The 13,565-nt window shown below is 48.2% G+C and overlaps 1 protein-coding gene across 1 annotated transcript in view; it reads right to left on the bottom strand.

Moving 5' to 3' along the window:
* The window catches only part of LOC137419499 (E3 ubiquitin-protein ligase Midline-1-like), a 61,866-nt gene that overhangs the window by 35,294 nt on the left and 13,007 nt on the right, over positions 1-13,565 (bottom strand). The window contains exon 4 of the mRNA XM_078784396.1: positions 2,667-2,689. Coding sequence (XP_078640522.1) covers positions 2,667-2,689 — 23 coding nt within the window. The remainder of the gene's footprint in view (positions 1-2,666; positions 2,690-13,565) is intronic.

Below are 13,565 nucleotides of genomic sequence, written 5' to 3'. Positions count from 1 at the left end.
GTTCTCGTCAATCCTCTTTCCAACTTCATCATCCCAACACCATGTTTCCGAGTGCCTCGGTGGTCCGTTTGTCCATCCACATACCTCACCAACGGCTCCCAACAGACTATCTTTCGCTGACATCCAACCACTTTCATGCTAACCACATCATCCTCTACCATACTCAGCCTCTCTTTTAATGCCTCCCTCAATGTCACCTCTTTCAACCCCCACACCTTCATTCTCGGTTGGTACTTCACCCGTTGAGCTCTCCTCGCACCTTTCACCTTTATGTCGCAGGCAACCAAGTGGTGCTGTGAAGCAGCCTCCTCCCCCGGAATCGCCTTTGTGTCCCAGCGGTGCCCCCTGTCTCACCTACACACCATCAGGTAGGTAGTCAACGGTTGTCGTCAACCCACCTGACATGTATGTAACAAGCTTATTATCCTCTTTCTGGAACTGAGGATTACAAATCAACAAACCAGCTCCATCAGCAAACTCCAAAATCCTTTCACCTTCTCCATTGCTCACACCATATCTGTAACCCCCATGAACTCCCTCAAAACCGTCTGCACTCCTTCCCACATGTCCATTTAAGTCTCCTCCAACCACAACACCTTCCTCATCTTTCCCCTTTTCCATCAGCTTCTCTTTTGCACACCAGAACTTGTCCTTCTCTTCATCGCTCCGACCGACCTGCGGAGCATATCCCGAGATGAAGGTCACCAAGAGCTTTCCAATCATCATTTTCACCATCATCAACCTTTCACTCACTCACGTCACACTCACCACACCGTCCACAAACTCCTCAGAAAACAGGACCCCAACACCATGCACGCCTTCCGGGCACCCTTGCCACACAACTTGTATTTCTGTCCCTGACTACCCTTCACCATTCTCACACCACTTCCCTTCAATCTCGTCTCCTGCACACAAGACATGTCCACTCTTCTTCTGACCAATACTTCCACCACTTCTCCCGATCTTCCTGTCATTGTCCCAAACCTCAGAAACCGATCTCGACGTGGGGCATCAGACGTTTCGTCTTCATAAATTGAGTGATTTCCACCCTTTCTTCGATCGGGTTCCCCACCCTTATTTTTGACGAGACGGAGTGATGTCCCCCACGGGGTACTTTGGGCTGTACCCTGCCCATATGTAATTGTAATTGTCATGGTTCCCTTTTTGAGGCAATGTTTTATGGCCGGATGCCCTTCCTGACGCCAACCCTTTTGGTCGCTTCTTATGGCATGCAGGGATACGGTGTACCTATTCTAAACCGGGGTACACACTGGGTAACACCGGTTTTGAAGGGAATATGAGGAATAATTCGAAAGAGGTGTTGGAGAAGAAGGTGAGCAGTGAGCACAGATGGATATGGAGAGCGAAGGCAATATGATCAGGTGGAACACGATAAATTATAACAGATTTATTCAAGGATGTTTGAGACTTCAAGCATATCAATGCACACATTAGATGTCAACAATGTAGAAATGAATAGTTTTAAGGTGAGAAGGATGGAAGAGAATGAAGAAAATGACAGAAAGGAAAAAGAGAGCTCACCATCGATAACCATAGAACGCATGAACAAAACAAGATAAACTCAAATGAGAATCACAAAGGAGGGAACAAAATGTGGTGATGTGAAGGGAAAGGAGGAGACGAGGTGAGGGGCATGGCTGCTTTAGAAATTATTTAGATTTAAAATATTGAAAGGATTTCATCAGGAGAGGGAAGGAGTTATTCAAAGAAGAAAGTGAGAAGGGAACAGAGATTGAGATTTGAGATTTGGAGAAAGAAACCAGACCATGAGGAGCAAGAATGATTAACAAAACAGAATTTGAAAATATTTAAGGAACTTAATTATGTTTGTGTCCAATTAATAACACAAAGGGAGTTCATAATGACCCTCCTCTCTCAGTCAACCGAAAAATGTTCATTTATAGATCAGAGATGGGAAGGAAATCAAGGGAGGAAACGAGTCAAGCACACGAGGACAATAAGTAACCTGAATAAGTAACATCTTGTTCACCTCCTGTGTCCGCCAATAACCCTCATTATTCCCTACATCCCTCATTTCTCAAAGTCTCCCTCATCTCTGCTGTTGGTGCGCCACCACCCTTCCAGGGAGAGTGAGAAAACAATGAGAACCTGTTATAATTGTCCTTTGCTCGACTTTGGCAAACATCTCCTGTAATTTCATTTCCTCTTGCTCTTATCTTGTTATTGCATTCTCACCTTACCCTGTCTAAAAGTGTATGGGTGAGACATAGTTTTCTCCTCAGCTAAAACCCACGTGCCTTATCTGGTTCCATTCATAAAATATTTGAGCATACTAGATAAACTGTGGCAAGTTGTGTGTAGATTAAGAAAGCTGTGATGGACTGAGGGTTACTGGCTTACACCCCCGCAACTATTCTTCCAGGTACACGTTACCATCTTCAATAAATTCTCCTGTAATTGTCCGAGTTAGTCGAGGTGGTCATTCCTATTGGGGGGTGAACCCTGACACACTCACATAAAAAAACATCATGGGGACTAAGTTTGACATTTTTGTGAATATCTTTTCGTGAAGTGAAAACAATTCTCCAAGGTGAGGATTACAAATATCTTCAAATGTTTCAAACATGATTGTGCCAAAAACATCAGGATGTGCCGATATGTGTCGGACACCAATGCAGTCTCACCATTTTAGCAGGTCCTTGGAACACTGAAAAGGAAGAAAACAAAGGAGATCAAGATATTTGAATGAATGTTTCTTTTTATTTATTAAATGCAAGAGAGATAACAGAATGCGATACCCCATGCAGTGTTCAATTATATACCATACTTCAAATAATACTAAAATACGCCATTTGGTGACTGTCTGTCTGATGAATTTTTGACCCCAATACATTGTCGTTACTTATCCAATCTCTACCAAACTTGACAGGATGACGAAGGGTTACATAATGAAGGTTGTAGCGCATTCATTTGGCCCCCCTCCCCAAGGGGGGTTTTCTCCACCATTGCCATCAATGGGGTTGCATGTTGAGGTATATATTGTTGCGAATATGGAATTTGGCCTCCATATCCGCTTGTAAATATTCCCCTATTTTCTCCGATACTCCCCAACTCTCCCCTTACCCCATTCCCTAGTCCCATTGTCTGTAAACAACACCCATTAGAGCCGATCTTCCCCTTCATTCCCCCATTAAATGTCGTGCCCAGGTCCCCCGCACCACACGTAGACAACTTTCGGACATCTTCCTAGTTATTCTTAGTCTATGTCAGTTAAGGCCTCGTTTCCATTAATTATGACTCTTCGTTGCACCAGAATGTGATGATATGGCACCAGTAGGAGTTTAGGACCTTCCCATACCTCCCCGCATCTCTTCCCATCATCTCAAGCTCCAACAACAACCACAACAACAGCGGCTTTGCGTCCTCACTCCGGCTCGGTTGGCCGCCATTGAACATGTGCTCGACGGGGTTACCCAGAAGGGGGCTCCCTGTCGGCCCCTCGTCAAGGGCGGAGCCGGTAACCCCCGCACCCAATGAGAAGCCATGGGCCGATGCCATATGGGGCGGAGCTAACGAGCGAGGGCGTGACTCCCCGCCGGATATACGCGGCCCCGCGCCGGACGTGACGTTAGAGATGCGCCCCGAGCTTGGAAAGACAAGACGCCACCCTCCCGAGCGCTGAGCGACCTCCCCGGCATCTCCACCAAAGTCGCGACCCACGAGCGCTGAGCGACCTCCCCGCATCTGCTGGACACCACCGTACGTGATTCTGTCCCTGAGCCAGGTGCACCTGAGCCATCGACTGCCGCTTTCCTGGCCATCAAACCCCGTGTGAGTGAGCCTTGTCCCGTTTATCTGTGGTCTGTCTAGGGTTAATATAAGGTTGTGTCTAAGTGCCCACCTTCCTATGTTTCCCTCTTGTCCCTGTAATCTAACCTTTTCCGCCTTAATATAACCTCCTCCGGAGGTCTTGAGAACTGAACCCCTGGTGTCGTATTGTGTGATTATAATCCAGCCGGGTGTCTTCTTTTCCTTATTGAGCCAGCATAGCGCGGCTTCGTCGACGTTCGAGTACAATCGGGTAACTTGTACGGATACGGCGGCCATCCCGCTCGGCCCACCATACCATCAAAGTCGTATCTGTAACAATTGGTGTCGAGGAGTGAGATTCGGACCCGGGACTAAATTAGTTAGGCCCAAATTTTGGGAGGGAAAATCGATTCGGAGCGCGTTTCCCGCGCGAAATTATAACGGCGAAATTTCAATTTGTTTTACGAAAATAAAAAAAACTCGAATTTTGAAAGTCGCGCTATGGCGGATCAAGACGGCTGGGGTCCGGTAGGGGAGAGTGAAGCAGGGTCGGTCCAGGACCAAATTGAGACACGTGAGGAGAGCGAAACAGCGGGGGTAGCAGACGCGCGAAATGGCGCCTCGCACATAGCTACGTGGGCCGCACCCGCTGCACAAGTGGGAGGGATGGCCCAGATGCAGGTCCTCATGGAGCAATTTATGGCGCAAATGCAGGCGTCCCTCAAACTGCAGAGTAACCAATTGGGGGTAATGGGGAACCGGATGGATGCTCAGGGTGAGCGATTGGAGGGCCAAATGGGGGTAATGGGAAACCAAATGGGGGTAATGAGGGACGAAGCGAGGGCTCAGAGTGAGCAAATGGGGGTAATGAGGGACGAAGCGAGGGGTACCAGTGAGGGATTAGACAATAATTTTAAGGGATTAGACATGAAATTTGGGAAATTAGACGATAGATTAGGGGAAATACAGGAGGGGTTAACGGGGGTAGAAAACAGAATGGCCGCTCAAGAGAATCAAATGGAAGGGATGCAAAAAGGGTTAGAGGGGTTAGAAAACACCATGGAAGGCAAATTGAGGGACATGAGGGACCAAGCGGAAAGGGAAGTTAACCAAATGGGGCAGCAGATAGAGGGGGTCAGAATGGGGGTAGAAACCAAACTGGATGCTCACAGGGAGGAAATGGAGCAGATGAGGGTGGCATCTGGGCAGGAGATGCAAGTGATGGGAGAGGAGATCAGAAGAGGAGTGAGTGAGGAGGTCGGAGGAGTGCGCGAGGAGGTGAGGCACTGTAAGGAGCGCATGGAGAAAGAGGTGAGAAAGGGGACTGTAAAATTGCAAGGTGGTATAGAGGAGTTGACGCTGGGAGTAGAACAACTGACAGTGGGACAAAAGGAGTTGGGGGACCAGGTAAAGAAGAACACAGCGGTAATAGAGGGTTTAAAATCGACACAGAAGGAGATGAAAAAGGACGTAGGGGTAATTAAAAAAGAGTGTCAGACGGTACATGAGGACCTGACGAGGAAAATGGACAAGGTGGTAGAGGTAATGGAGGTTAAAGACCGGCAGGTGAGGACGCACATGGAAACGGTCAAGGTAGCCTTGGAGGACGAGCTTGAGGAGATGTACCGGGGAATAAAAGAGGTGAGGCACAAATTAGAAGAAGTGGAAGAAGGGGTGAGCGAAATTAAGAAGCGACGGAGAGGAGATAACAAGGAGATAAAAGAGGAGATAAAAGAATTGGTCCAAAGTCTGTGTTTGGATCGTGATGTGCTCATTAACCGGATGAGGGATTCGCAGGTGATGGAGGAGAAGCGAAGAGGAAGAGGACCCGGTGTAAGTGGTGACCAATATGGTCGTGCGTATGATGCGCCAGGGGATTTAAGAAGCTTGGGGGTCGAGATGGACCCGGGTGTTCGTGAGAGGCCGTTGGTGAAGTGTGCGACAGGTCTGGTGTGCGAAAAAGGAGGTGTGCGAGAAAGTCCGACTCTGGGGTGTGTGAGGAAAAAGTGCGTGCCAAGGAGTGAGTGTGCTGGCGAGAGTGAGTCGGTCGTAGCGCGTGTGCGAGGGAGCACATGGAAGCGTGGTGTGGTGAGTGTTACAGAGGGTGTGACGGGAGAGTGTGCGCAGGAGTGTGCGCGAGAAAGGTGTGTGACGGACAGGTGCATGAGGAAAGAGTGCGCTGTCAGAAGTAAGGAAGAGTGTCCACCTGTGGTGAGTGTTACAGAGGGTGTAACGGGAGAGTGTGCGCGAGAAAGGTGTGTAACGGACAGGTGCATGGGGAAAGAGTGCGCTGTCAAGAGTAAGGGTGAGTGCGCTGTCAGGAATGGAGGTGAAAGTAGTGAGAGTGACATGGAGCGTGAGTTAGTTGTGACAGGTGAGCGAGGATGTACACCTGGGATGGAAGGATGCACACCTGGAATGGTAGAGCGTGAGTGGGAATGCACGCTGGAGTTGGTGGTGAGGCACGTGGTTGGGTGTGCGAATGAGGGCACGCCTGTGATTGTCACAGAGGAGGTGACTGAGGAGGGGGCGCGAAGAGGTGTTTTGGTGAGGTGTGCGACCAACGAATGTGTGCCAAAGTGTTCGGTGGTCAGGTGTGTGACCAAGGCTGTGAGTGGAATGGGTGTACCGAGGTGTGTAAGGAACGGTACGAGGAGCATGGGCACGGCGGGATGTGTGAGCAAGGAACGGGCTGCGGGGTGTAAGCGTCCAGGTGAAGCATCGACGTTACACGGGTTAGAGGTTAGAGCGACTTATAGCCGAATCGGGCCCTCGGTGCGTGCCGGGCCTCGCTTTGAACGGCCGCGTCCAGGCTCCACTAGGCGGAGCTGGCAGCCCGATAGAAAGGGTCGTCATGGCGACCACGTTTTGTTGAGACGTGCCGGCAGGTCGAGATCGGGACATTGGATGGCTCCACGCCGAGGTGATGCATGGGATCTCGGCCCGGGTAAGCCCCCGTCCCTGCACCGAGTGCCGGACGCATCCAGCCGCTGGCACAAAACAACCAGCATCCATTGCTTGGCTTTACGAAGCCAGGCTTTGGACAGGAATTGGCGCACCGAGAGGCATTATTGAGTAGACTGGGTGATGAGGTTAGTGTTTTGGACCCAAAATTAGAGAAAAACAAAATTTGATGATTGGCAAGGGATTGGCGGTAGTGATTGGCAGATGATGGGCAGTGATTGGCAAATTTTTGATTTGTTGAAATTTGATGTGCAAAATTGGTAGTGAGAGACCCCCGATGTGGTGGGATGGCAAATCCACCATCCCTCACAGGTGGGGCAAATGCGCTATAGATTATGGGGTTGATGGCAGTGAAAACTAGCCCGGGTGGGTTAGGATATATCGTGTGTAGGGATCTAGCGAAGATGACATTAGGTAACGTTAAGGTTTAGATAGTGACTGATACCTGTAGTGGGGACGCAGGTAGATTAGTGTGGATTATAATGACGAGGGAGCGCAATAGTTTAAAGGGACGACTGGGAAGCGCAAGTTTCAGAGGGGAGTAGTTAGATGAGATGATGCTGTGTGAGAACTGGACAGGTGTGTGGAGCAGTGAGGGAGTAGTGAGTGTTGTGGATCAGCGCGAATGCGCTTGGGGAGAGAAGGGTGCAGGTGGCACCAGGTGTGAGAGCACAGGTGTGCAAGTACAGGTGTGTGGAATACATGGAGTATTGGAATGAGTGGTGTGGAGAGAGTTGGAGTAAGTGGTACGGAGTGGTGTGCATGGTGCGAAGGTGTGGATGGGGGAAGAGTGGACCCCCTTTCACGAGTACCCGGGGCGGGTAGTGTAAGTGTTAGGTAGAGGGAGCAGGTAAATTATGGTTGGATATTGGCATTTGTGGTGCGGTTGCAGAATGGTGTTGTGAATGGGTGCATTAGTGTTGTGGAAATGGCTGGGCGTGTAGCCTGTTAGTGTGTGTAGTTGGTTGGGCACTCCACCACTGTGAGGATGTCGGCCAGGTGAGGCCGCAGGTGGGCTCTGGGAGCCAGTAGTTGTGAGTGGGTGCCTGAGGATCCCGGGTGTGGATCGGGCAGCCCAGTGCCAGAGAGGGCACGGAGTGGGGAGAGAGCCAGAGGGCCTTCCCCAGGTAGTTAGGTTAGGGTAAGGAGCAGGTAAGCTCGGAGGCAACTGCAGTGGTGGAGGTGTGCAGGTGGGTAGACCCACTGGGAGAGGTACACGCCGCAGCCCAGAAATTGTGCGAGGGCACCGGGAGATGAATCGGGGGAGTGAGACCCCAAATTGAAAAGCACCACAGGTTGGCCAATGGGAATTGGTTTTTAGAACCCATAGAGTAAGAGGGCCAATGGTTTGGCCGGAGAAAGACCCCGGGTAGTGTAAAGTTGTTAAAGTCATTTAGGAAATAGTTAGGATTGAAGAACCTGTCGCACCATACGCAGCCACTTACCTGTGGTGATGATGATGACTCCACACCTGTGTTTTCTTTGGTTGTGTTGCAGAAATGAGAATTGCTGTTGGATTTGTGAGACGCATCACGACGTGGATGAGACATTGGGGTGATTCCATCTCTCCCTCCCTAGGAGGGACTGATGATGAATTGGTAATGGCAAATTTTGATGTTGAGTTGAAAATGGCAAATTTTGACGAGAGTTGAAAATAGCAAATTTGATTGGTTAGGAGGGAGAGAAGACGAATTTGGTATATGGGAGGAACGGGGAAGACAGTAGGGATGTTTGTGGATTTGTAAAGTAGATGTTTATGGGTAGTGTTGTGTTGTGTGGATACAGTAAGGGGTAAGGGAGGGGCCATGTAGGTTACCTGGTGGGGGGGGGGCGTACGATAGGAACGTACCTGTCTCACCTGGTTCCCATGTGCCCCCAGTGTGCATTACCTTACATTGCGTGCACTTTTGCGCCCTTACCACCTTACTCACTTGTCTGCTTCTTTTGTCTCCCACCTCCGAGGATCTGGCTTTGGGGTAGAGAGAGAGGAGAGAGAGGTGCTGGCTACGCAGTTGTGGGCCTGCACTTTCGCTGTTGGCTGCCTGGATCGATACACCATATGGACCGCAATGTTTGTGGCCACCCACAATGGACCGCAGTTCGTTTGCGGCCAAGCACCACCCGGGGATGGACCTATGGGTCAACGTGGCACCTATGCCATACAGGTGAACCACTAATAATTAACACCAAGTGCACCACAAGAAGAGCAAGAGACACCTGCAGGGTTAGGGGTTGTTGAAGTTATTTTTATTTCATTGAACAATGGTGACTGCACCGATTGGTGGTGGGGTGGTGCTGTTGATGCTCGGAAAGGGTGCTCTGCACGTTATTAAAGGCCGTCGGCCACAGAGCACTCGTGGGTTGGTGTATCGATGTTGGCAAGCGCGCTCTCTCTATGCATAACATCTGCATGTGTTCCTCCAAAAACAGGTCCTGGATCGTAGTGTAAATAGCAGCGTAGTCTTGTAAATAATGCTCCCTACCGGCTGTATGTTTAGTTTGAGAATTCTTTCCGGATTCGGTTATCCTGTGGGTGTGTTTCTGAGAGGAGAAGGGTGCAACGTCGCAGGGGGACATATTTACTCATTTGTGAATATCTATAAAACTGTCGCACTCAGGGTAGAGTTAATAGTAGAGGGAACTACATTGCGTGCCACACTAAAGTAGGTAAAAATTTATCGGGTCGGGACGCCCCGAGGGTAGAGAAGGGTGCAATGTTGCGAATATGGAATTTGGCCTCCATATCCGCTTGTAAATATTCCCCTATTTTCTCCGATACTCCCCAACTCTCCCCTTACCCCATTCCCTAGTCCCATTGTCTGTAAACAACACCCATTAGAGCCGATCTTCCCCTTCATTCCCCCATTAAATGTCGTGCCCAGGTCCCCCGCACCACACGTAGACAACTTTCGGACATCTTCCTAGTTATTCTTAGTCTATGTCAGTTAAGGCCTCGTTTCCATTAATTATGACTCTTCGTTGCACCAGAATGTGATGATATGGCACCAGTAGGAGTTTAGGACCTTCCCATACCTCCCCGCATCTCTTCCCATCATCTCAAGCTCCAACAACAACCACAACAACAGCGGCTTTGCGTCCTCACTCCGGCTCGGTTGGCCGCCATTGAACATGTGCTCGACGGGGTTACCCAGAAGGGGGCTCCCTGTCGGCCCCTCGTCAAGGGCGGAGCCGGTAACCCCCGCACCCAATGAGAAGCCATGGGCCGATGCCATATGGGGCGGAGCTAACGAGCGAGGGCGTGACTCCCCGCCGGATATACGCGGCCCCGCGCCGGACGTGACGTTAGAGATGCGCCCCGAGCTTGGAAAGACAAGACGCCACCCTCCCGAGCGCTGAGCGACCTCCCCGGCATCTCCACCAAAGTCGCGACCCACGAGCGCTGAGCGACCTCCCCGCATCTGCTGGACACCACCGTACGTGATTCTGTCCCTGAGCCAGGTGCACCTGAGCCATCGACTGCCGCTTTCCTGGCCATCAAACCCCGTGTGAGTGAGCCTTGTCCCGTTTATCTGTGGTCTGTCTAGGGTTAATATAAGGTTGTGTCTAAGTGCCCACCTTCCTATGTTTCCCTCTTGTCCCTGTAATCTAACCTTTTCCGCCTTAATATAACCTCCTCCGGAGGTCTTGAGAACTGAACCCCTGGTGTCGTATTGTGTGATTATAATCCAGCCGGGTGTCTTCTTTTCCTTATTGAGCCAGCATAGCGCGGCTTCGTCGACGTTCGAGTACAATCGGGTAACTTGTACGGATACGGCGGCCATCCCGCTCGGCCCACCATACCATCAAAGTCGTATCTGTAACAATATCAATGTTACATTAGCTTTATCGTGGCGTTTTTCAAAAGAAGATTTATTGTGGCGTTTTTAAGAACAAAATTAATGATAATCGCATATTTTTAATGTTATTACAAAACAATATGAATACTAATAATGTTCCACTTCCCCCAGGCGTTTTTCCTGGAGTGGTAACATGGATAAATAGCTTATAGTTATAATGGCATTTCTCTGGGAGCAACACCTTATACAGGAAGTAAAAAAAAATTAGAAACCACAAAAACGTATGATTAGCTTTTTAAAGTCGCTAATACTGTATATAACACTAAATGAAGAAATTTCGAGGAATCCTGACATCCGTGAAGTACGGTTTACTTTCAGAACTGAGCGAATATCTACTGTACTCTATATACCCCACAAATGTTTGGGTTAATAATATGGCCCTTTCTGCCACTAATGTGGCGTTTTTCATCGCTAACTTTTGAAACTCGCTCCTGCTGTTTAACATGAAACTGAAAGGGAGGAAGACCGGGATGTGCTCATTTGCCAAGCAGCTAGCTAGCGCATGTCAATCCAGCCATTCCTTAACGGTTTTGAATGGAGTGCTTGCTCAAATGCTTAAACCACAAGAAACTTGGTAAATGAACACACCCAATGTTCCTGAGAGCCGACCATAGATCGACTGTAATCTATATACATTAAAGAGGAATGACCCTTCCTGCCCCTCCCGTAGTGTGCGGGTGTACTAGTTTAATAAAATAATGATTTTGAAGCTCTCCCAAAAAAAATCCGGAGGTTTAGTGTGACTGAAACAGTCTTATACATCACCCTTATACGTTGCAACAAGACGACAATGAGTCACAGTTTAGGAGATGGAGGCTTTATTGATCACCATAGCACAAAACATTAATCAGTATAGTACATTGCCATATGGCAGCCTCTTCTTCACTCCTGATACTGCACCCTCCCACTTGCCATGCCCTCATGCTATATAAATCAACAGATGTGTGTGTGTGTGTGTGTATATATATATATATATATATATATATATATATATATATATATATATATATATACACCATATATATACATACATATATATATATATACATATATATATATATATATATATATATATATATACATACATATATATATATATATATATATATATATATATATATATACATACATATATATATACATACATATATATATATATATATATACATATATATATATATACATATATATATATATATATTGTTGTGGATATGAGAATGTTTTTTTATTTTATTGTTGTGGTAAAATGTTGTTGTAAAAGGTTGTTGTAAAATATCACCCCTCCTCCCTCCGTTTGTGGTTGTATAAAGGTCAAAGGGCGTTCCCGTAGTTAGTCCATAAAACATACATGCAGGACACGATATATCTTTTTTGACAGTTATATCCTTATTATGTGTATTAGTGTAAGGCTGTGTCTTCCATTAATTGAAATACTCCATTGCACCAGTGAAAGAGAATAGATCCCCTTTCCTTCCCATCCCCAAAATCTCCCTTTCCTTCCCATCCCCAAAACCTCCATTTCCATATTACATCCCCTCTCGTCATTGCTGGGCCCTCGATTCCCAATCACCTCCCCTCCAATAACCGCCATTGACCATGTGCTTGAGTCGGAGAAGAAAGGCGGGTCCCCACCTCGTCAGAGAGGGGAGGAGTGCTCCAGCCCCACTCGACCAACCACGAACAAGGGGTTTGGCTTGAGAGGGCGGGGAGAGAACGTTTGGGGGAGGTTCGCAAAGGTTGAGGGGCGGGGCCTATATAACCCACGGCGGGGGCATTCCCAGAGGAGATGCACTTTGAGTTGGTCTGAGTCGGTTGCCAGAGGGAGTTGGTCGTCAAGAGAGAGTCGTGAAGAGTCAGTCAGTGGAGTCGGTGGTCAGTTGGTTGCGGTGAGGAGTCGGTGGTGAGGAGTGAGTGAACCAAGAAAGAGTTGAGGGTTTGGACCAGACGAGTCGGACAAGGCCTGGCAAAGCACGCGACGTACACAGCAGCCAAAACAGCAGCGTGGGGCCTGGCCTGAACGGCGGCTGCTAAACGCGCCGGTTGTGCTGCGGGACCCCCTTGGACCTCCCTCTCCCTCCAGCCATCCAGCTCCTGCCTTTCCACCCTTCTTGTATACGTGAGTTTGTTTTGTTTGTTCTGTCCCTGGGTATTTAATTAAGTCTGTAGGTAAGCTAAAATTTGCACTGTGTCACCTGCGTCTTATGTGTTGTAAATAAACCTTGATTGCTCCTTTTTGCGTGTGTAAATAATAAATCCAATTACTCTTCTGTCCGTCTTCTCGTTTTATTCCTTTTCCTCTTGCATTTCGTCGTTTCAGTCTTTTCCCAGATTGGGCAGCTGTGGTGCGATCCGGCCAAAGTCCTGGGTGAATCGGGTGAGTCAGGGATCCTGTTAGGTCACGGTTAAATACACCACCGCTCGGTCATCATAACATCTAAACCGCGATCTGTAACAATATATATATATATATATATATATCTATATATATATATATATATATATATACAGTAGTGACCCCTAATTCCGAACGCCCCTCATCTCGAACTACTCTAATTCCGAACCGTAAATTCGAGAAAATTTTGTCCCTAATTCCGAATGTATTTCTATAACCGAACCGCCAACATAGCGTTAGCGTCGTTCATATTTCCCGCCGCTAGTGTCGAGATTTTGAAGGCTTTGAAGAACCTATTGTGCCTGCTATTGTAGCATTGGGTCAGTCCATGGGCTTGGAGGTGAGTGAAGCGGATGTGGAGGAGTTAGTGGAGGATCACAACAAGGAACTCACCACAGAAGAACTTCAGCACCTCCACAAGATGCAGCAAGAAGAAGTGGCAGTGGAAATTTATTCAGAGGAGGAAGAGGGAGCTAGTGGTAACATTTCCAGTGCTGAAATTAAAGAACTGTGCTTCCATTGGTCTAAAATACAGGCCATTGTTGAAAGGTGGCACCCTA

The sequence above is a fragment of the Myxine glutinosa genome, chromosome 1, assembly GCF_964187855.1.
Source record: "Myxine glutinosa chromosome 1, kmMyxGlut1.1, whole genome shotgun sequence".
In the NCBI taxonomy this organism is placed as follows: domain Eukaryota; kingdom Metazoa; phylum Chordata; class Myxini; order Myxiniformes; family Myxinidae; genus Myxine; species Myxine glutinosa.
This window is presented reverse-complemented; position numbering and strand designations above follow the sequence as displayed.